Source organism: Bos indicus x Bos taurus, chromosome X (assembly GCF_003369695.1).
Source record: "Bos indicus x Bos taurus breed Angus x Brahman F1 hybrid chromosome X, Bos_hybrid_MaternalHap_v2.0, whole genome shotgun sequence".
Classification (NCBI taxonomy): Eukaryota; Metazoa; Chordata; class Mammalia; order Artiodactyla; family Bovidae; genus Bos; species Bos indicus x Bos taurus.
In genome coordinates this window covers 114,627,633-114,653,739 of record NC_040105.1, presented here as the reverse complement: position 1 = coordinate 114,653,739, position 26,107 = coordinate 114,627,633, and the positions used below count along the sequence as shown (strand labels likewise).

Genomic DNA, 26,107 nt, shown 5'->3' with positions numbered 1-26,107 from the left:
ATTAGTGAAATTCTTCCATCCAGCTATCAAAAATTGAAAATGTTAAATACTGTTATAAAATACTCACTATAAAACTGTCATATATAATATTCATTACACATAAAAAAGAAATCAGTATGTCTAAGTCAGTTTAATCGTGACCATTATCAGGGCTAAAACCTTTTGCAATAAAATTTTACTAAACTAAAATATTTAGTAGTGCTATATTTGGGAGCTTTTTGACTCACTACTTCAGACCATCATTTACAATGAAAGTGATGTGATTATTGTCACCAGTCACACTGCAGCTTCCCATTTTTCATGACAGTAGCATCCATTTGTTACTCTTCTCCTGGGGATGGGGTTGACATGCTATGCTAGAGTTCCAAGGAAAGACTAGATGTGCTAGTTGTCCAGGAAGCTTGTAAAAAGTGGAGTTTCACTGCGAACTTTGTCTAGACCAGCTATCCACAACCTTTTTGGCACCAGGGGCCGGTTTCCTGGAAGACAATTTTTGCACAGACTGGAATGGGGAGGGGGGCAGGGATGGTTTCAGGATGACTCAAGCACATTTCATTGATTGTGCACTTTATGTCTATTAGTATTACATCAGCTGCACCTCAGATCATCAGGCATTAGATCCTGGAGGTTGGGGATCCCTGTTCTAAGGACATTACGATGACCAGTCTAGTAAATGTGGTCAATAGAAACTAGTCGAGGCAGTGATTTGAATTCTGCTCCACCAAAAAGATAACAAAAATAGGAATACCACAAAGACATGATACCTTGGCTACAGTTTTCTCTTCTCACCCAGCCTCCATGTCATGACAACAGAACCTGAAATAAGTTACATCCTTGTCGAGACAAATTCCTAATTGCCCCCACCATATCTCGACCTTGGCACTATTGAGCCAGGCACTTCTCCACAATGGGAGCTGTCCTGGGCATTGCAGATGTTTAGCAGCATCTCCAGCCTCTGTCCACTAGATGCCCCCTATCGCTAATGGGGACAACCAAAGAGGTCTCCAGACATTGCCAAATGTTCCCTGGGGGAGGGGTGTGAAGTTTCCCAGGATTGAGCACCACTGCTTTCGATGAAGGAGAGAAGAGGAACTGTCATGATGATGAGTCTTCTTCCTGTTTCAGTTCGAGAAATTTGGCAAAGCCGTGAATTACGCGGATGCAGCCCTGTCCTTCACTGAATGTGGCAACGCGATGGAGAGAGACCCTCTGGAAGCCAAGTCTCCATACACCATGTACTCCGAGACTGTGGAACTCCTCAGGTTCATGCTTTTCTGCTACCTTCTTCCTAAGCTCTCTCCACTCATAATTAGAAGCTACTGTGTTTTTGAAAAATATCTTTTCCACCTAGTAATGATTCATCCAAGGCACCTTCTTCTCAGAAGTTACCATAATTAGTTTTTGCCATTTGATTCATGTCATGGAAAATTTATAACTGATGGACACTGCTTTTTATCAGTTATCCCCTTCAGAGGTTCTAATGTGAGTGTTATAATTTGCGATATTCATAAAATGGAAAGGTAGTGGGTGGAAATAAAGGATCATCATTTCATGGTGTCAAGCGGGCCCTTGTCTTTTCAAAGCACAGTTTCATAATTCACAGAAAGCAGTCCTGTTGGGATTTCTGTTATAAATCATGTTTTCTAAGAATTTCTGCCTCTGTTATGAAAAAGAGAGGGGCACTGTTCCAACATCAGGGGTGGAATAGACTTTCCAGGCATCTAGAATTTGAGGGACAGTCAAGCTGGTAGCAGGGAAGCCTAGAAGAGGCTGACACTAGGGAATGGTGTATTAACAGCAGAGATTATTGGTTTCATTTGCATTTTGAATGAAATTTTCTGGACTGTTGGTCTTGGTGCAGTGGAGTTTGTGGGCAATCAAAAAATTCCTGTAAGAAGGGAAAGGAGAAGAAATGATACGCATTTGAGTGCCTTCCTGTAATCTGTAGGTATTTGTGAAAAGAATTTCATCCACCTCTGAATAGTGGATAAGCACTCACCCTCATTTGCTGGATGGACAACATCATGGTTTTTGACTTAGCAGTTCTTCACATGATAGGCCCTTATATCCCAGGCACCTCTGGCTCGATTAGCTGATAATGCCAGGCCTGCTTTTTATTGTGTTCTTGCATCTGCAATAAACTGTTACAAATCTGAAGACAATTGTACCTAAACCTTCAGACAGGCATCAGACTGAAGCATGCATATTTTCTGAGGAAAGCACTTGAAAAGATCAAAAGAATGGGAACCATTATAAAGAAGGAAAAAACAACAAAAACTATGATTACGTAGACTCATAAGATTTAGCTAAAGCTGCCGAAGTAGGGAAAGGATGAGGAAAGTTCCAGCCTTACTCTGCCAGGCCAGGCAGCCATCTTTGCTTTTCGCTGCTCTGACAAGCATATAAAGTATCTCTCAGACTTACTTTATGTGAAAGCTGCCACCGCCATTTGTAGCTTTTAAGGGGAAATTGATTTCTCAGTGTCTATCCAAGACTGCCTGCAATTTTCAAAGATGTACAAGATAAAAATACTGGGAAAAAATGAGGAATCAAAATGGAAGGGAAACTTTAATGAATAAACAAGAAGAAAAGCTTCACCTTCTATTCATCCCCAAACACAATTTAAGGCACTTTTAAATTAACAAGGAAATGTAAAAATGTTAGCACAGGCTTCCCTTGTAGCTCAGTTGATAAAAGAATCTGCATGCAATGTAGGAGTCCGGGGTTTAATTCCTGGGTTGGGAAGATCCCGCGGAGAAGGGCATGGCAACCCACTCCAGTATTCTTGCCTGGAGAATCCCAGGGACAGAGGAGCCTGGCAGGCTACAGTCCATGGGGTCACAAGAGTTGGGCACGAATTAACCACTAAAGCACAATGTTAGCACACACACAAAATTATGGTGAAGTGGACCTCTACCATGCTGATGGTGGGAACGGAAATTGATCCTTGTAAATTGAGGGCAATTTGGCATCGTGTGGGAAAACCTATACAAGTGAGCATTCATATCTTTGAAGCCACTAATTCTAGAAATCTGAACTTCCCGTACTGACGAAAAGAATTGTAAGAGGAGAATGAGTTATCCATAGAGTGTTCAGTTTGGCCTATGTTATAGCACCCAATTTGAAGCAAAGCAAATCATCGATAACAGAAGGGTAATTAATTACATCACAGTACTCTCAACAGAATAATTTGCAGCCATTGAAATGCAGCAGTGATGGAGACCATGTAGCTGCATGAAAATGTTTATGAGTTATAGACTCACTACATTTCTGACCACAAAAAGCATGCTTCTGCATGTGGACCAACTTGGAAGGGAAACAAGATCATAACTGTAATTGGGGGTGAAATAACACCCATAACCTCACCCCCAATTACAGTTATTTATATATATATATATATATATATATATACACACACACACACATATTTTTCTTACACATGCACTCAGAATAGAAAAGCAAAACCTCACAGTTCATTTTTGGTAAAAATACAATGTGAATCACTGAGTAATATTTATTTCCTTTAGAAAACACTTCCTTTCCCTTTTTATTATTTACAATTTCTTTTCTTTTTCTCCAAGCAGGTTTTTTCCATGATATGATAGTTTACTCCCCCCATAGGGTATATTTTCAGTGGAACCTGGTAAAACTCAGTGGATAACTTAGAGACATTCACTTTAAAGGCAGTCTTTTGAAACTATCTTTTCAGATCATTGTAGATTCACATGCAGTTGTAAGAAATGATACGGGAAGTTCATGTGTCCCTCTCCCCCCATATCCCCTCATGGTACTGTCCAGCATAGCTCTAGTCCAAGATCATGGAGGACACAGACATTGGTACATTCCATCCACCTTGCTCAGATGTCATCAGGTCTTTTATCCCCAAATTTCACCAGTTCTATGTGCAATCCTTTATGTGCCCTCTATATATAGAATTATATATTTTCTGCCTAGTGTATGTGTGTGTATAATTTTCTTTGGAGAGAAATTTCAGTTGGGAATAAAATGAACTGAGGCAACTAAGTCTTCTTGCCCACGTAAGCAATTGGAACTCCACTATCAAGGCGTTTCAACAGTGGCTGCAATTAGAGGGTGACTGTAATAAGAACATAGTTTTTAGTAGCAAATTTTATGCCGAAGAGATTTTTACTATACTCTCCTTAATGGTAGAGCACCCTATGTTTTTCAGTGAAGTAATTTTGGTTGCTCTCAGCCTTGGGAATCTGCAGTAGAAATATACTTGTGAAAACAAGTGGGGCATCACAACGACTGGCATTTAAGTGATCCAGAATGACTGACATTTAAGTGATCCAGCTGTCAAACACAGATTTATGATGTCATAAAAACCCTTTTTGCTTAATATGGCAACAACAGGAGGAACCCACAGCAAGTGCATGAGTCCTTTTGTCAGAAAATGTTCATTGGACAGAACTGTGGCAGTAATAGGGAGAGCGGGGTGATAGGGGGCATGGTGTTCTGGGGAGGCTGCTGAAAGTGTGGGCTCACCAATGCCTTGTCATGATGAAGAGCTAGTCCAGGCTGCCTGAACATCTTCAGCTTCCTTCTGCAACAGTAAACTCTGCTACTTATTCCACCACGAGTTCCTGTGAAATTGCATTAAAGCTCAGACAATGATTTTATGCAATGAATTGATTTTCAAGAGTCTAAATGCCCAGAATGGAATGTGCTCAGCTCAAAGAACAAAAATGGGAACTATTCAACCTTTGATTGCCCTGGTGTGGAATGGTAACTATTAAAGAAAATGGAAAGACAAAATATGCAAGCACCATAAATTAGGGGTGCTCAGACCTTCACCTGCTGTGAAATTGACCACCCTTAAAAAAACAAAACCACTTCCTACAGGAATATATTCCACACCTGAGCCATTAGAAATGCCCTCTATAACTGTGTCGGAGGCCTCGCCATGCTCGTGTCAGACATCATTGTGTGATTGTTTACCGCAGGTGTCAAAAATTCAACTGAGACTGACATTTGTGTCCATCTCTCGTGGAAAGATAATAATGTTGTTTAGCTGGAGTATTCTTAGAAACATTATTTTTCCAGCATTTATACACAGGTGAAACCCACAGTAATTCCACAGCACTGTTCTAGAGCATGGGCTCTAAATTTAACTGGCTTCTCCAGAGCGAGCTTCCATTGGTCACATCAGTGCTATTGTGACACACCTGTGGTCATCATTTTGTGAATGTTTTCAGGAAAGCACTCTTGTGCCCACATGGCCTTCTCAGTCCTCCTGCCAGAACCAATGTGGGCCTAGCTCATTCAAGTGATGACAATACCAATGGTGTTGGGGCTTTATGAACAGTCAGACAGATTCCATTTGAGCTTGTCCTTTCTCTTCAAAGGTATGCCATGAGGCTGAAGAATTTTGCAAGCCCCCTGGCTTCAGATGGGGACAAAAAGCTGGCTGTACTATGGTAAGTCTCATGGAGGTGACCAGGAAATAGCTGAAATGTCGCAAAAAATTTGAAAACTCAACTTAAGCTGCTTAAATCATTATTCCTGTTTTCTGCTAAACTCTGAAAAATTAACTAATGGATTTCTTCAGTTGCTGACTAAACATCTAATCTCCACATTTATACTCTTATCAAGATGGAATTTTAATGCTTATCCTTTCTTTTTTAAAAAAATAAAGCCACATAAATTTATTTTCTTGCAGTTCTGAAGGTCAGAAGTCTGAAGTGTGTTTCACTAGGCTAAACTCAGGGCATCAACATGGCTGCTTCCCTCCCAGAGGCTCTAGGGAGAATCCACTTCCGCCTTTTCCAGAGGAGGTCTGCATTCCTGGGCTTAGGGCCTCTTCCTCCATCAAGAAGTCAGCAATGTATCTTAACATGTCTCCCTGACTTTGACCTTCTGCCTCCTTTTTCCATCTTTTGTGAACTCTCTTTTTCTTTTTTTTAAAATGTTACTGAAATATAATTGATATACACTGGTGTGTTAATTTCTAGTGTACAGCAAAGTGACAGTTCAGTACAGTTCAGAAGCTCAGTTGTGTCCGACTCTTTGTGACCCCATGGACTGCAGCATGCCAGGTTTCCTTGTCCAACACCAACTCCCAGAGCTTGTTCAAACTCATGTCCATCGAGTTGGTGATGCCATCCAACCATCTCATCCTCTGTCGTCCCCTTCTCGTCCTGCCTTCAATCTTTCCCACCATCAGGGTCTTTTCTAAGGAGTCAGTTCTTCAGATCAGGTGGCCAAAGTTTTGGAGTTTCAACTTCAGCATCAGTCCTTCCAATAAATATTCAGGACTGATTTCCTTTAGGATTGACAAGTTTGATCTCCTTGCAGTCCAAGGGACCCTCAAGAGTCTTCTCCAACACCAGAGTTCAAAAGCATCAGTTCTCCGCACTCAACTTTTTTATGGTCCAACTCTCACATCCATATATAACTACTGGAAAAAACATAGTTTGACTAAACGGACCTTTGTCAACAAAGTAATGTCTCTGCTTTTTAATATGGTGTCTAGGTTTGTCTTAGCTTGTCTTCCAAGGAACAAATGTCTTTAATTTCATGACTTCAGTCACCATCTGCAGTGATTTTGGACCCCAAGCAAATGAAGTCTCTCACTGTTTTCATTGTTTCCCCATCTATTTGCCATGAAGTGATGGGACTGGGTGCCATGATCTTAGTTTTCTGAATGTTGAGTTTTAAGCCAACTTTTTCACTCTCCTCTTTGACGTTCATCAACAGGGTCTTTAGTTCTTCTTCACTTTCTGCCCTAAGGGTGGTGTCATCTGTTTATCTGAGGTTATTTATATCTCTCCCGCAATCTTGATTCCAGTTTGTGTGACTCAGTTATACATATATCTTCTCTTCCATATTCTTTGCCATTATGGTTTACAGTTTATCACATGATGTTGAATATAGTTCCCTGTACTATGCTTATTCCTTCTTTTTAAAAAAATTTCTTTTTTTCACTTATGTTCCTCGGTAACCATAGGAGAGGTGCTGCAGATGGGAGCTGTTTTTTAATGAATAGGTCTGAGGAAGTGTTGGCATTAATGTGCTCCTTTCCCCATCATCACAGCTACAGATGCCTGTCACTTCTCTACCTGAGGATGTTCAAACTGAAGAAGGACCATGCCATGAAGTACTCCAGATCACTGATGGAATATTTTAAGGTAATATGTACTTTGTGTAATTTATAGGTCCTGGGTGATTAAATCACTAATGAGACATGGCAGGCATGTTATGAAATGTCACGGTTGTCACAGCTGAAGGCTGAACTTTCTGCATCCTGGCTGGCCATGGCCGTCTCACCTCTCCTTTGGAGCTCAGCAGAGAGCTTGGGTTTGATCCAGTTCCAGGGAGAGAAGGTACCATAGTTCAATCCCCTGATGATGCTCTGGAGTGAACAAGTGAGCCTGGGCGCCTTCCTGGGTCTAGTCAGGATGGTGATCCCTTCTGCCTGCACTGTGGACTGCCTGCAGAACATGGCTCATGTTACATGACATGCCAGCCTAGAAATTTCTCAGCAGTGAGAGCAGTCACCACAGCCACCCTAGGCTCTGAGGGCACAGCCACACCCCCAGGGGCCCTTTGGCCATGGGGAGTGTTGAAGATAGTGGTTGCAGTTGAAGACAACTGATAACTTTGGCTGTCAAAATAAACCAACAATAAATAAACAAACTCATCCACTCAGGGAGCTGGTGTTTTTGATTTGCAAGAAAAATGAAATATTTGAACCACAAGATGCAATGCCAAGACGTGGGAACAAGCCCAGATAAAAACGGCAAGCCTGGAGCTGGGCCTGGCAACCATGTCGGGTGTCATTGGCTGAGGCTCCGTGGACCTTCTGCTGCTTCCTTCCACCCGTCATTGCTGATCATGTGTTAGAGTTGAGGGCTCAAGGTTGCTATTGGGCAGGTCTTGAAAGAAAAGGATAATTTTATTTATTTAGTCATATTATTTTTTGCCAAGTGCGTCAGCTGACATGGCTCAGTTGCATCAAAGCAGTTGTTTGAAATGAATCAAATCCTGACCTTACCTCAGACATTCAAAGCCAGTGGGTAGGGGTGCACGATTATGCGGGAATGCCCACTCAGTTAGGAAAAGAGCAGCTCTCATGTGGTGTGGCCATGATAAAGCTAGTGCTTGTGAATGCAGTCAAATGCAGCAGCTGCCCTTGACCATGTGTCTACAGTCTCCACCTGGGCTCTGGAAAGGCGTCTTGACGCTGGTGGTCCGGGACAGGTCCTAAGAATGGGCATTTGAACAAGTTCCTGAGCGATGCTGATGCTGGTCCTTTGAGGGCACTCTGAGCCACAGCCCTGGCCTCCATTCTCTGTGGCCTGTTCTGCGCAGTGTTCAGTGCACTGCAAAATACCAAACTGATGTTAAGTAACTCACTCCTCTGGCAGAGCGTTGAGCTTCTTTGAGGTTCAAAACGGGAAGCTCCCACCTGCTGAGGTCATTCTAATGAGCTGATCTTTTTCTAGTGAGGCGGTGCTGAGTGTCAGGATTTCCCATGCTCCACAAGTGTACAGCCATGAAAAAAGAGGAGGCCCATTCTTTTCTTAAAATGGATTGTGTTGAAGTATAGTTGATATGCAGTGTTGTGTTAATTTCTGCTGCACAGCAAAGTGATTCAGTTATACACACATATACATTCTTTTTCATGTTCTTTTTCCATTCTGGTTTATAGGAGGATATTGAATATAGTTCCCTGTGCTAAACAGTAGGACCTTGTTGTTTATCCGTCCTATTTATAATAGTTTACCTCTGCTAATTCCAAACTCCTATTCCTTCTCTTCCCCAACTCCCTCCCCCTTGACAACCACAAGTCTATTCACTATGTCTGTGAGTCTATTTCTAGTCCTTAGATATGTTCATTTGTGTCATTTTAGATTCCACATATAAGAGATGTGATATGGTGTTTGTTTTTCTCTTTCTGACTTACTTCACTTAGTATGATGTTGATCCCTAGGTCCATCCATGTTGCTGCCAGTGGCAGCAATAGTTCATTGTATATATGTACCACATCTTCTTTATTCATTCCTCTGTCAACAAACATTTAGGTGTGTTTCCATGTCTTGACTACTGCAAATAGTGCTGCTGTGAATATAGGGATGGATGTATCTTTTCAAATTAGATGTTCTTCCTGATATATGCCCCAAAATGGGATTGCTGGATCATATGGCCATTCTATTCTTAGTTTTTTGAGGCACCTCCATACTGTTCTCCATAGTGGCTGCACCAATTTACATTTCCACCAGCAGTGTAGGAGGGTTCCCTTTTAAAGGAGGCCCATTCTTTAAACCGGCCCATCAGAGGGAAAAGAAGGTTTAGCATTCCACTTCAGGGCAGCCCTGAGCCGGTTACACTGCTCAACAGGGAAAACCATCAGCCATGAGGATATGTACGTGATGATAGCAAATCCAGGTGATACATAGACACACACACAGTGTGTGGTTCTTGGTTCTGGCTGCTTGGTTCTGCTGCTTGGTTCTGGCCAGTTCCTGGGATTTTAGAAATGATAAGCCAACTTGCATCCCAGGGAAAAAGTTTGCAACTAGAGCTAAAGGTGAAAAGCTTGTCTGTACTCTGAAGAGCTTGTTTTGCAGAATAAATTTCAGATGAGGATAATTAAACCACTTCTTGGAGAACTGAGTCTGATTTCACTGGGCCTTTTAGTATATAAGATCTTTCATCAAGTGACTTTCACGGTCCTGATTGGAGCCCACTAATTATCCTAACCAGCTATTTTCATCGAGTGTGCATCGTGGTGTGCTGACGTGCACATACATCCCAGCTCTGCTAACGAAACAGGAGGCATCCCAAAATGCTGCAATCAATATTAATGTACTCTAAATCACACTTCCATCTGTTTCTGAATTAATAAAACACAAAATAGATGTCCTCATTTCCCTCTCTGTTTCTCTCTTTTAGCAAAATGCTTCAAAAGTCGCTCAGATACCATCTCCATGGGTAGGCAATGGAAAGTAAGTATCTTCTGAAAATTGCTTTTTCATGAAAATTAGTGATTGAATAGACCCCAAATATTTGGTATTGACAAGCCAGGCACAAAGGTTAATTCTGAGATTACAGTAATTTGGGTGCACACAGAATTCTAGTCAGGTTTCTGCTAATGGTAGGACAGAAAATTTTAACATGATGTGATTCCAAATTTCTTTCACTATTTGATCTTTAAGCCAAATGACGGCCATAAAAATATCAGTTAATGAGATGGCAAGCACCATGCCATTTCGGGGAGGCAGGGTAGAGTTACCTCCACTGAAGTGATTTTTCAATGATTCACTCAGTAATGAAAGACCAATGAAATATTCATTGATATATGGTAAGTGCTTTAATAAAACCGAAGGCATAATAGTGCTGAAAATGTGAAGGCACTTCGTCAGCCAATTATCTGAGCCTTCATGATGATTTTTATATTAATACTAAAATACTCTGCCCTAAAATATAAAAGCATCTACTATACTGCCGGCCTGAGGCTCAATGAACTCACCCACTCCACAACTGTCCTTAGAGCCGTATCTGCTTGGAGGAGCTGAGGCCTCCAGCAGCAGGGTGGGAGCTGGTAAACCAGTTGACCCAGGCCCAAGGCTGCCCTCAGTTCCAAGGATAAAAGTTAAGAGAGCCCTTTCTCTCTGCAATGAAAGGCCAGACCCAATGACATCGGAGCCTCCTCTGAAGAGAGGTTCCTTTTCAGAGGGCAATTCAGAATCCTAGTTCTGTCTCAGCCCTGAACTAGCTATGTGCCCACACTTACCTGAGCATTCGTTTCTCCTGAGTCCAATACCTCTCTGACCACTGCAAGCCCACTTTCCACCAGTAGATGTATTCTTTTGAAAAGAGCTGCTTTTCCCCCCATTTTTCACCACTTCAAAATTCTTATGTCTCTGATCAAAACACTTTCTTGAACAGTGAAATAGTCTCCTTTGCCGCTTTATAAATATCTACAAAGCACACTCCCAAAGGAGTGAAACTGTGAACTCTAAGATCATAAAAAACATTCAGAATGAGGGAACAGATCCATTAAAAACTATGCGCCAACTCAATTACTCTATTGAAAGGAAGTACCGTTTAAATTGTTGAATTAGGTCTCTCTCTTATATTGACGGACAAAAGCGAGACCACAGGCCCAGAGAAAGCTGTTTTCTCTGAACACGGAGTAAAGCAAGGGCAAATTCAGGTAAGCACCCATTCAAGAATCACTGGGAAAAAGTTTTTTAATTCTGCAGAAAGAACTCAAACACATTCTAAGCTTGTGAAGTCACATTAAAAGCCTCCTGAAATGATTTTTTAAAGCAGCTTCTATCTGAAGAAAGCACACTCCTTTTGGTAGGTCAGAGAGCTTTTGAATGAGGCAACTCAAAACGGTTGCCCAGGGGTTACAGCCCATTCATTCAGCACATACTTTGGGTGCATTTCCCTATGAGAGGCTGGGGATGCACTGAATGCCATAGGCTCCGTGTACTCCAGAAGCACGTGGTCCAGTGGCAGGAGGGGACAGATCTGAACAAAGTTCTGTGGACACCCAAGAAAAAGAGATCTTGGGCCTCCCTGGGTGGCCAAGGAGGGCTTCTTTGCCTGCTAGCAGCACTATAGCTTGCATCCCCCAGTGGATGAGGATGGTTGGCCCCACACCAGACCTCTCATGATCCTTCCAGAAGAAGCCTCCCCTGACCCTGACTGTGAAGACAGTGCAAAGAATAAGTTGGAAGAAGAAGAAAAACCTACTCGAGATAGAGCAAGGGTCAGCAAATTTTTGCTGCAGAGAGCCAGATAATACACATTTGGGGCTTTGCCAGTCCAGAAAAAAACTGAGGTTGTTACGTAAAAAGAATATGAGATAAAACAAGTTTCCACAAAAATCTTACTGATGAAATTCAGAATATAATAGCAGTTTTAGAATACAAGTTTGTTAAGGAGAAGAAAGGAATTTTGGAAAAATAGAATTTTGTGTTCTTGGGGTTCAAATGTAGCGTTCTCATTCATCAAATTGATTGCATATGTTCATCTTTTCAAAACATTTGTAGCTCACAGGCCATGCAGAAACGGGGTGCACCAGTGCTTTCAGTCCCAATAGAGAGTCATGGTAACCACATCGTGGAGACGCTAAAAAAGGGAGGGGCAGCAGTCCCAGATGTCAGGCAGAGAGAATAAAAAAGAAGGCTATGGAAGGAGGAAAGAACAAGGCCATTTGAGGCCTTTAGAAGAGCTGTTTCTGTACACTGGAGGCCTTGGGTGCTATATCGAAAGGGTCTGAAGAGAAGAGATATCTCCCCTTGTTGGGGACATTGGCCAATAAAAGGACTGCAAAGAGTTTTGGTTGTCACTGGAGGGAACATTTCTATCAAGCAAAACTTCTCCCCAAGCTTAGGGAGGGCTATGCCTGTGCAAACATGGGAAGAGCCCAGGGAGAGTAGTAGGAACAAGCCAACATGGACTCAAGGGTGAGCTCGAGGTGGACACCCACATCAAGGGAAACCTAGTAGAGGGAAGGTAGGACTTGGAGGTAAGTTAGCGGAATGGAAGGAAAATGGACTTTGCAGGAAAACAGACCTTTCAAATCGCAGCTCTTTGGCCATCTGCTGTGTGGCTCTCAAAAAAGGAAGTGATCTTTTCTGAGCCCTCTTGTCATCTGTGAAACAGTGACAGCAGAAACTCACCCACAGAGTTGTCATGAGGCTTAGAGATAATAATCAGTGAAGCCCAGAGCACCATGCTTGGTGCACAGCAACTTTAACAAATAGCAGTTGTTGCCACTGCCATGCTTTGTTATCATTATTACCTTTTTAAGTTGGGAGACATAAGTGATCTTCCCCCTAGAACTCCCACAGCTCTTGGTCTACACGTCACTTTTGGCACTTATCCTAGTTTGCCAGAAATTAATGGATTCTTCTCCCCATTAGACTCTTTGCTCTTTTCAATAAGGAATTGCTCATTCTTTAATTCATCAAAGATTTGTTGCCTGCCTACTGTGTATGAGACACTCTGCCAGGCATTTTACCAAAGTATTTATCCCCTATCCGTGTGCTGCTCTACATTATTTTTCTTCCCTCTCCAGAGCACCTCATACATAGTGGATACCATATAATAACAGAGAGATCACTGGAAGGCACTCCATTCACTTATCTCACTGGTATTAAGTACATGTTATGTATACCAGGCACTGTTCTATATGCTGGGAATGGCACTGGATGAAATAGACAATTCCTGTCTATTTCACATTCTTTCAGAAGAAAAAGACAGTAGAAAAAGAATGCATATGCTAAATGATAAATGTCTTAGAGGAAATTAAAACAAGGAAGGGGAAGAGAAAGGGCTGCTTGGCTTGGGGGAGGAGGATCCTCAATAGGGACATTAGGGAAGGATGATGAGAGAATGAGCTATGCAGATCCCTGGGGGAAGTGCATTCCAAGCAGCCAGACACCACCACCTTCTTAGATAGGGGCGTGGCTAGTGACTACCAGGGGCAGCAGGGGGCGAGTGTGGCTGGAAGGCAAGAGAGGATGGTGGGAATCTAGACTGCTCCTGCTGTGGGTGGTGGAAACCTGTGCTGGTGTGTGCACACTTATGGCCATGTGCCGTGGACATGAAGAAAAGCATAAAATCTGAAGCAGATCCACAGAGGGAGAACTCAAGAATGAAGCCCCAGCTGTGGGGAGAACCAAGATGGAGCTGAAGGCACACTAAGAGGAGTACTGCAACAGCCCTTCCAGCCAGAGGAGCACTGTCTTAGGCAGGCTTTGATTGGTGGATTTCACGTGTATGATGTGGTGTTCTGGGAGTTCAGGCATTCTCCACACCAGATCAGCTCACAGAGCCTCATGTCAGGTCAGTCATGACCAAAGGCAAACCATGCCCTCATTCTCCTCGCCTCCACCACTGATTATTTAAAAGAAAGCACCAAGTGGAAAGGAAAGAAAGCCCCTCACCAGCTCCTCAATGTTATAAACTGAAAAGGCCTTTTCAGGAAATATGAGGTAAACAGAGGTGATGTGTTTCCCCTTGAGATTTCTGGGCATAGTTGGAAATCATTGAATCTAGCCTTTTCTTGCAGTCCATGAAGGCTCCAGCAAGGGGAGGGGCTCAGGAGCCCCAGGCTGGAGTCTCAGTCCCTGGGATTCCAGAACTTTTCAAGCACCACATGGTCCCCGTCTCAATGTTTGTGATCTTCTCTAGAGATTATAAATGAGGACATTTTCCTTTCTTGCTGTAAATTGACATTTAAGGATTATTGAGCACCACTGGGGTGGGGACAGGGGAGAGACTGCTGCTGCTGCTAAGTCGCTTCAGTTGTGTCCAACTCTGTGCAACCCCATAGACAGCAGCCCACCAGGCTCCCCCGTCCCTGGGATTCTCTAGGCAAGAACACTGGAGTGGGTTGCCATTTCCTTCTCCAATGCATGAAAGTGAAGTCGCTCAGTCGTGTCCGAGTCTTTGAGACCCCATGGACTGCAGCCTACCAGGCTTCTCCATCCATGGGATTTTCCAGGCAAGAGTACTGGAGTGGGGTGCCATTGCCTTCTCTGAGGAGAGAGACTAGATAATAGCATTTCCAACCTGCCATGAAAAAAAAATCCAGCATTCACTGCTTTTATGTTAACCTTCTGTGCCCAGGTCCCTGAGTTTACCTATCCCTCTGTCCCCACCCTACCTTGAAAATAAATCTTTCCATCATGAAGTATCACACATCTCAGAAGTTATAAACAGAGCAGGCAAACCTTCACACCCTCTTACATCACACAAGTGCAGAGCAATTGTGGGGATTCACTTTAACCCTCATACTAGAATATACCAGAAGATATACTCTGTTTGTAGAAGTGGACCAAAGCTGTCATGATGGACAGCCTGTGTGAATCTCATGTGACCATATCAGTTCAATTGCTCCCAGATTGAGTCATCCCCACTTCAGCATTTTGGTACATGGGGGTAGCTGTTCCCCCAAATCTTCTATGGGTGCCTGTCAGGGTGCACATGTATTCTAGGAGCAGGTTGGCTCTGAGGAATACAGCCACCCTGGAATGTAGTTGGCAACAAGTGGCTGGTAAAGTGGAGGGAGAGTGAGAGAAGGTTCCTGATGATGGGAGTAGTGTGTTTGGAGGAAGAAGGAGTCCCAGAAACAGCTTTCTCCCATTTCTGTTACTCCCCCAAATGATCAATCATAATAAAGTGTGCATTTTACTGGACATTCAAAGCCAGGTTTGAAAGAAGATGGGGAGAGCAGAGATGTATATTGACCTGGCTGGTAGGCACAGGCAGCAACCCAGCCTTTGGGACTGTCCATGACCTAAGTCCTCGCCCTCCATGCAAAGTGCAGCCAGCAGGTGACTTCTTGTTACTGATATTAAAGAATTAAACAAAAATCTATCTCCAAACAATGATACTGCCCAAAGTAGGAATTCCCAAGACATTTCTTTATAACCCAGTCTGCAGGTGAACTGTCAGCAATTAACAGCCATCCTGTAGCAGGTCTTAAAGAATCCTAAAGTGATATTCAGAATCTTACTTATTTCCAGCTTCCCTACTACTGCTCCTTGGGGGCCTTTTAAGGATCATACTTTGCTTATTGTGGTGACTGTATTTGGAGCAAACTGTCACTGTGGTTTCCACAAAACATTTTGATAACAGACCAATATAGCACATCAAGTTTTTCTAAGTGCCAATATCCATTCTGGCAGCAGGTAGAGAAAGCATCATAACTCTGAGCTGATTCTTTCTCTGGAACATCAAAAGACTTGTTATATGTATTCAAAGTAAGAGCTACATTTGTGGGTAGAATTAATGCCAGAGAAAGATTCACCCAGCTCTCTCTCTGGTATTTTAAAACAAAGTAGCAACATGCACAGAGTCATCAATGGTTGCCAAAGGCAGTCAGACTTCTGTGTTTAAAGTTAGAAAAGGAGAAGGATGGCTCTTTCTACAGCCTGGCACTGTAGCCCTGGGTGGGTTGGTCTGATGAAGCAGAAACAGTGGGGAGAGGGAAAACTACTGTGTGGGTGAAAGCTGTAGGATGTCCTCTGAGAAGAGCTGGTGGGATGCGAGAGCAAGCTTCATAGGTGTTCATCATGCCAAACCTCACTGTGGCAAATCACGTCCTCAAAAGGTCCCAGTATGAGGCAGGGCTCAAATGCTATTGTCACTCTCCCCTAGCAGCCTAACAAGGCCTGTCTCTTCCCATCCCCCAGGAATACTCCATCCCCAGTGTCTCTCAACAACGTCTCTCCCATCAACACAATGGGGAACTGTAACAACGGCCCAGTCACCATCCCACAGCGCATTCACCACATGGCCGCCAGCCACGTCAACATCACGAGCAATGTGTTACGGGGCTATGAACACTGGGACATGGCTGACAAACTGACAAGAGAGAACAAAGGTAAGTATGCTGATCTGTTCACCTGGTTGCTCTCGGGCCATGGTGGATTCAACCTGCTTTGAAGGGCTTGAGTTTCTCATGATGACCTTCTCTTTCTGTTGGTCTAATTTCTAAGGCTAGATGAGGGAAGAGAGGGTGAGATCAGGGTTGACTCAGTGACCAGTTTTTGTGAAGAGAGTGAAAAGATCTAGACTCAAGTTCTCCTTTAAAACTTAAAGTCACATGAATTATGATGTATTGTCAAATGTCTTTTCCAGATTTTCACTCAATGATAAGGATCAACATAGAGAAACAAAGCAAAGCAAAAAAGAATGATTTGCAAATTAATTGGGATCAAGATACTATTGGCTTTTTTTTTCTTTAAGAGAAGTGAGGTAGCACCACAGCCTTCTATCTTCATTGTATTCATCAGCTCCAGGGACTTCCCTGGGGGTCCAGTGGTTCAGACTCTGAGCTTCCAATGCAAGGGGCCCAGGTTCAATCCCTGGTCAGGGAACTAGATCCCACATGCTGCATGGTGCAGCCAAAATATATATTTTTTTAATTATTGAAGATAATAATCATCAGTTCCAGGGCACTTGATAATGTGGCTTGCATTCAGAAACCAGCATCAAGGCTCAGCTAGTGTTTTTCACCCACTGACACTTTGAATGAAGGATCAAGGCCCCATTCATAAGAACACATGAGGTTTGCTGCAAAACAAATGCAGGGAGGACCCTGCTTCACCAGAGGCTGAGTCAGTGGTCCTCCACCACTCATGCTGCATCTGTGACCCTAGCTGCCACCCAGGTTCACCCTGAAGTCTCACTATCCTAATGAAGATAGTAAGTTCAAAGAAACCATACTTTGGCCCTGGCCATTCAGTGGACGTTGATGATTCTGGAGCAGCAGTTAGCAAAAGACCCACTGTAGTTAAGGTGGGGACAGATGTGGGTCTTTCAGATCAGATTGCAAAGAGTAGCCGAGTTTTAGAGCAACAGAAACATCTGGCCAGATACAGACAAAAAATTCATGGCCCACACACCCTGGTGGCTCCTGCCAGGACATGACATGGTACAAGCTGCATGGAGTGGGCTTGGGTCCCAGGCAGTAACAGGGATTTCATGGAATCAGGCTGGAGCTGCAGGCCACTGAGATGCAGAGGGAAGTTCCTATGAGTTACTGGCCCCTTCTCCGGGCTGCATCTCTACTGTGGGATCACTCAGCAGGTGGGGGAACAGTCCCACAGAACTAGAAAGGGTGCAGATTTTGAAGCCTTATCATTTAAGCTTGAATCATGTCAGTTACTGGCTGGGTGATCTCAGACAGTTACTGAAATCCGTGAGCTACTCCTGAGCTTCCATTTCTATAATGGATATAATGAAGACAGGATGACAATGAAACTACCCACAAGGATGATAAGAGATGGGTGGAATAAAACAAGATTTGTCAATCAGCTAGCATAAAATATCAGGTGCAAGGTAGAAATCCCAGAAATATTTCTTTCTCTTTCCTTATTCCATATGATGACATATAATTCAGATTCTGTGGCTATCAAAGCATATTCCATAATTTGGGACTTCAACCCTCGACCCAACTATTAACAGAGTCCTGGGGTTATTTGCATGTGTTGTTTCTGTGTGTTCATGCAGCAGTTTCTACATACCAGGCGCTGTACTCTGTTTTATCATTTGTCATCTCATTTATCCCCATTTCCTAGATGTAGAAACTGAGGCTCAATGAGGTTCAGAAATTCACCCATGATATCACAGCTCATCATATTAAAAGCATAAATTGAATGAAGAACTATCAGATTTCAGAGTCTGAGCTGTTAACTTACAGGATGCACTGCCCATCTAGAGGGCAGAATTAATAATGCATCCTCAGAAACCTTCAGTGAGTTCTCAGTTATCTGAGTAAGAGACAGTTCTTAACTTTCCCTCAGCTTCTGAAAATCCAAAGACAACTGGCCCAGACAAGTAGGCCAATCCACGAGTTCTAGAATTGCTCATGAAGGCATAAGCATCTCAAGTCTTGCCTAGATTATCTTCCTCCACTCTTCTGTGTCTTATGTTGCACTGGCAACTGGAGGGCAGTTCAATATTTATGGATTTCCTTCATAATTGCATACATTTTCAAATCTGGTAAAGTAACTCCTTCTAAATTTACTACAGAACTTTCCAGGAGCACTGTAGTGGCTGGGCTGATGTTTGATTGAGATGGTACTCATCTTGTCTTCAGCACCTGTGTCAGGGAGTTGTTCAAGTCCCTGCGTACTGAGTCAACATGATTCTGTCACTCCACCAGCATAAACGCACTGCACCCTGCCGGCATGGTCCAGAGGCTGTTCAGGGGCCTGGACAGAGGACCTAGTTTAGAATCTTCTTTTTGCGGCCTTGAGTTTCACACACTTTGTCATTTCTGAGCTGCTCAGAGTGAAGGACTTCCCACATCTGTCTTGTCCCCATAGATATGTGGAAACTGAGGCGCTTCCTTTTTGAGTGAAACTCTCCTCCCCCCAGAGACCACCATGTATGTGCACCTTTTCCCACCCAGTCATGCAGTAGAAACTGCTGAGGTTGGCTGTTCCAGTGGAAGGTCTCCACCCCTGCCCCCTGTCTGTGTGCCTGTATAGCTGCAGATGGCTCATTGCAGAAGATGGGCCAATAGGGCTGATTCTGCCCTCTGGCCTTTGTTCTAGAAGCCCAGTTCCCTATCTTCCCAGCTGCCAACTTGAAGCACTTATTAAAGTGGTGACCTGGGTACTTAGTTAAGAATGCCACCATGGGCTGTGTGCAGAATACCCAAGGGGCATCTCATTCACATTCATTCAACAGCAACTGGATCCTTTAACATTTCCCTTAATATTGTATTACAGAAGACGGTATTTTCAGTGCCCAAAATAATTCACTCCTTTATCAGCAGAAATTACTTTTATTGCATAGTACAGGTTAAACAGTATCACATAATCAAATGAACCTGATACATGGAGAAGGAGCCCATATGTTATATATAACATGAAAAATCAATGCATTGTTTAGTGAAACACCATCTGCTGAGCAATCAAGCACACATAATCCATGCATGGAAATTGCTTTACAGGAAGGCAGGAGAGCATCCCAACCACTTTAGGGTAGTCTCCAACACCTCCTCCCTCTCCCTCCGCAAAGATACCTCACCCCCAGCCAGCATAGGAGCCATTTTGTCATGAACAAGAGCCTGCTTCTTATGGAGATCAATACAGTGTCAGTCCAATCAATTCAGACATACAAAGGGGAAGCCTAGCTGGTTTCTGAACATCAAAGAATTTTTCCAATATACTCCCCCCACCCTACCCCAAAGCAGACAGGCTGAGACTCTGGTCCCACTGCTTAGTGGCAGGGGGTGCTCAGTGCTGTTCCTTGCCTGAGTCAGCTGGCGGGGGAATCAGCAAGGCACTCTTACCATCCATGTCCCAGGGGGCCAGGGGACATGCTGTGTGACAGATCCTTACAGGTTATTTTCTTTCCCTAAAGGAATAAGACGAACCAAGTCAGATGCCTCCTAGACAGTGACTTGGCCTTAGATACCGATGGTGCTAATGCTGGTCGAGGCTCACTGGTTATATCTACATCAAGCCAAGAAACATCAGTGAAGTTACTTCATTTAGACAAAAGGAAAAGAGAGTATTTTCAATTGCATAACACACAGAGTGAGAAACAGCTTGGTATCATATACCATTTTCTGTATAAAGACACCTTTCTAACTATAAAGTTATAATATATAAAAATATAAATTCAATATTTTTATAAAATATATTTAGATATATAACTTTATGTGTAGATTTTCAATTTATAAATATTATATATGTTTCTATAAACATATATGTAAATATATAGGCAAATATATTTTATGTGTAATATATGCATATTGTGATATATGTGTGTGTATCTCACAAACCTCCACAGGATTGTACTGTATTTTTAGAGGTCACAGTCTAAGAAAATGTATAGTAATTTGAAAAAACTTACTATGAATTAACAGATTTGAGTGAATTTGTGTTTTCTTAATCACAGTAATACAGACATGATTTATGCTATGGAGTTTGGGGAGCTAACAAAAGATTAAAACCATAGTGCTTAATATCCATATGAAGTTTGGATCACCTTGTAGGTACTCTGGAAATTGATGTCTAATGAATGAATGAATGAACCAAGAATAACTCATCCAATGCCCGTGTGCTTGGGGTGCTGCTTATGGCCCTGCTGTCATTTAAAGGCCTGACTAAGGTCTGCTCTGATTTTCAGAATTCTTTGGCGATCTGGACACGTTGATGGGGCCCCTGACGCAGCACAGCAGCATGACCAATCTCGTCCGCTACGTTCGCCAGGGACTGTGCTGGCTGCGCATCGACGCCCACTTGTTGTAGTGGCTGTGCCCCCATCTCCAGCCTTGCCACCCATCACGCTACCTCTACCAGAGCGCCGATGGGCACTGGTGGAACTCCACTCATTTGGGAAAGTTCTCTTTGATTATGTATGTTTTGATGCTTCTTTTGATATCTGTGAAAAACAGAAGTCATTGTAAGTGGACACTACACCTTCAGAGCAGTGTATCTTTTATCACTTAGTCATTTTTCTGTATTTTCTATGCATTTCACAGATCCCACCATCGTTTTGTGCTTGATGGAATGACAGTCCCTACAGTATTTTTTTAGGCCCACACTACCCAAAAGAAAGAATGGAAAGCAATTGTGAGAACAGGTTCCTGAGAAGTGAAACAAAATGTCATATATATATATATACATATATGTGTGTGTGTGTGTATGTGTGTGTGTATATATATATATATATATATATGTCATATGTCATGTATATGTCTATGTATGAACGCAGACACAGAGGACCTGCAAAGATTCAAATTTTCAGCAGTAGCCATTCCCCAAACTGTGCTGTTCTGTCCAGATAAGAACGTATTTCAGTATCCGTTGTTAAACTTTTGTGATTCCCACAGACTCAGTTTTCAGATGAGAATTTTCATTGTTGAAACCCACTGGTTAGATATTTTAGCAACATCGGAAAGTTAAGAGTGTTAAGAAAATTCATGAGCACAGCAATGCCACTCTGGAACGGTACTCTGGCATGCAGCCAGAGGAGTTTTTAGTTAGTATCCCTTTCCTGACTCTCTATTTGAAAAATGTCAAGGATGAGAAGGAGTGGCAACATTTATATCAACAACTTTAAGGCATCAGCTGGCATAAGTCGTTTTGAACTCCATGATTTGAAGCGTAAATCCTCACCCGTGATTCTCTTTGTGTAAAGCTCTCCTTTGAAGGGCAGTTCAGTGGTGCATGCCCTAGTAGCCTAGATGCTACAACCCAGTTTAGAGACGAGAGATGAGAGGGCTCTGGCAACTGTCCAGGGAATGCACACCTCTGCCTCTTTTGCAGTTGATTGGTGGGTCCATAACTGGCAGGACTTTTTTTTTTTTTAACTGTGTTTTGCTCAAATCTCTGGAAACCAAAGTCAAGTTCTCACTACTAGAAGTAGTCATATACAGTTTGCTTCCTAATGGCTTTAAAATATGGACTTCCCCAATTATTATCACATTTGCTATTTTACAGAATTTCTTTTGACTTCTTTCTGTTTTCTTCTACCTTTTTCTTTTGTTTCTTTTGATTTTGGCTCATTAGCTTTTGACTGAAATACAATCACTGATTTTATTCGTCTATATTATCTTGAATCATTTCCATGAAAATCCCAATGAAAATTCCAAACTCTCTTAAGTTGTAGCTAGTCTTTTAACAAAAAATGAGCTGGGGTAGTGCTTCACCCTAGGGTGGTTTTAAAAGAGCTCTGAAGATGGGGAACAGTTCCATTGATTTGGAGATATTCCAGAGTCACTTGAGACTATTCCCACCCCTTATGATCCTCTACATTCATTTTGTGTCCCTAAACATCACAATGTAAATATCATCTTTGGGGTTCCAACCCACTAGAAGAATCCCACACACATGGTAAAAACTATCCATACATTAGTTAGTTCCTTGTAATTACCTGCTGGTATCTAATTCCATGTAGCCTTTTATCAGCTGAATTATTGGATTCTTTTCACTGAGTTATGACCAGATAAATAATAGATACATGCCCATCAAAGATGCAAACTTGTATGATTTTTGAAAGCAAGTCATGCAAGTGATAGGAATAGCAAAGGATCCCCTCTACACTCTCACTGTCAAGGTTAGCTATTATCCCCAGTTGCAAAAGAGCCAGATTTGAGCTCCGCTCTGGTCATCTTTGAGCTGAAGGCCCTTTGTGGTATTATAAGGGCTGTGGACGTTGTTTTCCAGTGGCTGAGGCCACGTTGTGAAGACGACAGCTGGGAGCATCCAAGCAGCTGACCCCGCACTTTTCATGCCCCCAGTGTGGTTGAGCTGGACGTTGGCAGTCTCAGCATCAACCCTAACACACACAGACACACACTGACCGATGCAACCCAAAAGAAATCTTTTCTGAACCTCTTAAGTGAGGAGCATGATCCTATGAACGACTCCAGATACCCAAAGTGGGTGTCACTTACACAGATGAAGCTGATGGCTCTGCAGTGACTCAAGGTCTCTGTTTGTTTCCCACGGCTTACCAGGTGGAGTGCCTAACTATGACTATATAATGAAGCCCACTGGTCTGACTTGCGTGTTCAATCTAGCCATGATCCTAGACCATCATGGATTTATGAGTAGATTCTTCTTGAAATTCAACCTCCAGGAACTAGACAGGGACAGTTTCCTGGGGATACAAGTATATTGCCTCATGAATGAAAGACTCGTATCTCTAGTTTCAGTGAGTCGTTCTACCTACCTGACACACAACAGGGAGACAGCAGAGCAGCCTGCCTGCTGCCTGACGTGTCACCTCTGGTGGCTGAGTGTAAAGTGTGTCCAGATCAGCAGCACGATGATCAAACCTGACAGGCAAGCTCAGGATCACCACCTGATTATTTAGCAGACCCATTTGTAAAGCAGAAACCAATTAAACATGGAGGATGAATTGCCTTCCTCTCCCTGGAGATGAGACATCTTTCAGTTTCCTGATTAAGGATTGTTGCTGTTTTCTAGGCGCTCTTTTCATCACGTTGTAAATGGTGATGTGTGTCGTAGGTGTGCAGCATTTTGAGGGACTGAAATAATATTTTGTCAAGTAAACCTCTTCAGTATACCAGTTTGTGGGAGAGATATGAGACATGTGGATGGTGGTGAGAGATCCTGCTTCAGACTGTGATGGAGGCTTGATGAGACACATCTCACAGAAAGCACATGGAGTTAGGGTCATGGGCAAAGAAATGGGCAGCTCCACCGAGCGAGCAAGTTCACAAAAGGATCTCAGCCCTGCAAACGGGACCCACATAGGGCCACCACTATGCCTTCACTTGTCACCCAAGCTCCAACCACAGAGAGTTTGACAAGTTTATGTTATGATATTGGCTTGGCTTTGTATTTTAATTAACCTTGGATTTTTTAGTGGTTTTGTCATATTACTGTCTGAGTTCAGTAGGTAGGATTAATTTGAAAAGAGTATACTAGTGTGTTCCTCGGGGTAGAATTTAGCCGTGAGCATGTTGTTAGCCAGCCTGTAGACTGTTAATTACTTAATAATCTCATTGGGAAAATGCTAGTAGTTTTCTATTTGGATAACAGAATTGGAAAAGCAGATTAGCTGCTGCTAACTTTTCAAAGACTTGAGGTTGGGATGCCTTTTTTCCATGTAATGACATTAAATGATTCAAATCTCTGGTCGATAACCAAGTTGCTCAATTTGAAACCATTGGCTGAAATGTGTTTTGTTGAGTTTCCAAATGGATGAATTTTCCTTTGAATAGCACCTTACTAGGTGTGTTGGACTGCGTCTTCATTGGGAAGATACTTGTCCTCTCAATATCTTTCTCAAAGTTATTTAATTTGGATTGTGTTTTATTGAAATTTGCATCCCAGAGGTTGAAGTTGGAAAGCATTTCTGAAGGCAGAATCTATGTAGATGTGGGGGTGGAGTCCTCACATATTTCGCAATAGACATGATAAAATTCACCTGCACGAGCTGGCAGGTGGGAGACACCAAACTGGATCACTGGGTAGGACTACTCAGTAAGGCAATGAACTGCTTGCTTAGAGAAGCATCACCCTCCCCATTGAGAAAACGTGTGGCGAGACACTAGCGCTACACAGCATTGAATGGATGGGTCGATTCCACGCCCCCAGATTCAGTTCTGTGGGGAAAAAATATGGAGCCCGTTGTCGCTTGCTCTATTGTGCGACTGGCGGACTAAATTCTTCTTCGTCGTCGTTATCGTTGTTGTTGTTGTTGTTGCTGTTGTTGTTCTCATTTCCACTCGCACAGCCTTATTCTCATAATGAAACTCTGATTCATTTGCTCTTTGGTGTTTGCAAACTCCAACAACAGAACTGGCATCTGTGTATTGATAATCAGCAATGACCCTGGCAGGAGGCTAATCGGACAGGCTGGTCTCAGACGTCAATCCTACCATGTGATATTTTCGGGGAAAGAAAAAGTATGAATTCCTTTTCCGTTCTCCTCCTCACAAGCCTAGAAGCCCCCTTTCCCAAGAGCATCATGTTTCCGTCTGTAATCCATCAACTCAAAGAAAATTGCATTGTGGGGAGGGCTGAGGGGGTGGGGTGGGGGTTAGAGGGTAGGGAAGCCCTTCCAGACCAGGCTGCAGTTCTTGCCCCTTTCTGCTTCTGACCTGAGATGGTAATGACTCCATCAGGCTCACCATGGGTTTAGGGGACACAGAACTGCTGTTCCGATCCATGATCAATCATCGTTCTAAGAGATTGGAGCTTTGCTGTTTCATTAACTGTGCAGTGTAGACTAATGGTGTTTAATAAAAATCATTCAAAATTTCAAACTCTTTTGCCAGTGACCTCAATTTTGTTGGCTCTTCGTTTTGTACCAGACTTTGAGGAGGGAAGGGGGAACACAGGAAGCCTGCTGCCAGGCCCCTGGCTCAATGCTGCAGGGAGCACCCCCAGGGCCCACCAGCACTTGCTGGTCAGGTGCCACGTGCAGACCAACTGGGAACCCTCGTGAAGAAAGAATGTCCCTGTGGATGCTTGTAGCTGGGACTAGTGTGCTCCTACTGAGGGTATCATTATTCTCCAGCCTCTGCAGCATGAAGCCAGCTGCTGGATCAGGCGCTTAATCAGAACTGCAACCTGTTCAGTTCTGGCCTGCATCACCCTTGTATCTCTGAATAGGGGAAACATCTCAGAGCCTAGGGTCCAGCAGGGTGCACAAGGCCAGCCAAATGCCCCCCCTACCCCAGATGCTGGTGCCCTTCTGTGGTTCTGCAGTACTTACGACATCAATGGGAGAGGAGCCCTTGGGCAGGAAGCAGCCTTGGGGAAACCCCCAAAGAGGCTGAATTGGTATCATGTTGCCCAGATCCAGAGTTAGCTTCTCCTTTGATCTGCTCAACATGCTACCAGTGATCCATTGCTTAAACGTTTAACAAGCTCTCTAAGAACAGAAAGCAGTTGATTTGTAGCATTTGCTAATCACCATGGTGTAACCGCTCCCACCATAGCCTATTTCCAGCCACGTCACTGAACACAGAGTTGGAAAGAGATAGACGTGAAGTTGGGAGACCAGGCAAACCAGCTCTGACACAGAACTGATTGCAGCCAATCAAAGGGTCTCAGAGTTCACACTTATGTTCTGTGCACACACACACACACACTTTAATGACAAACTATTACATCAT

General features: G+C 43.1%; 1 protein-coding gene across 8 annotated transcripts in view; it reads left to right on the top strand.

Moving 5' to 3' along the window:
* The window catches only part of AFF2 (AF4/FMR2 family member 2), a 534,465-nt gene extending 509,210 nt beyond the window's left edge, over window positions 1–25,255 (top strand). For all 8 annotated transcript variants that reach the window (XM_027533311.1, XM_027533308.1, XM_027533305.1 and 5 more), the window contains 6 exons: window positions 1,126–1,262; window positions 5,367–5,438; window positions 7,055–7,148; window positions 9,916–9,968; window positions 16,182–16,372; window positions 20,638–25,255. In XM_027533311.1, coding sequence (XP_027389112.1) covers window positions 1,126–1,262; window positions 5,367–5,438; window positions 7,055–7,148; window positions 9,916–9,968; window positions 16,182–16,372; window positions 20,638–20,759 — 669 coding nt within the window. In that variant the 3' untranslated portion in view covers window positions 20,760–25,255. The remainder of the gene's footprint in view (window positions 1–1,125; window positions 1,263–5,366; window positions 5,439–7,054; window positions 7,149–9,915; window positions 9,969–16,181; window positions 16,373–20,637) is intronic.
* Window positions 25,256–26,107: the final 852 nt, after the last annotated feature.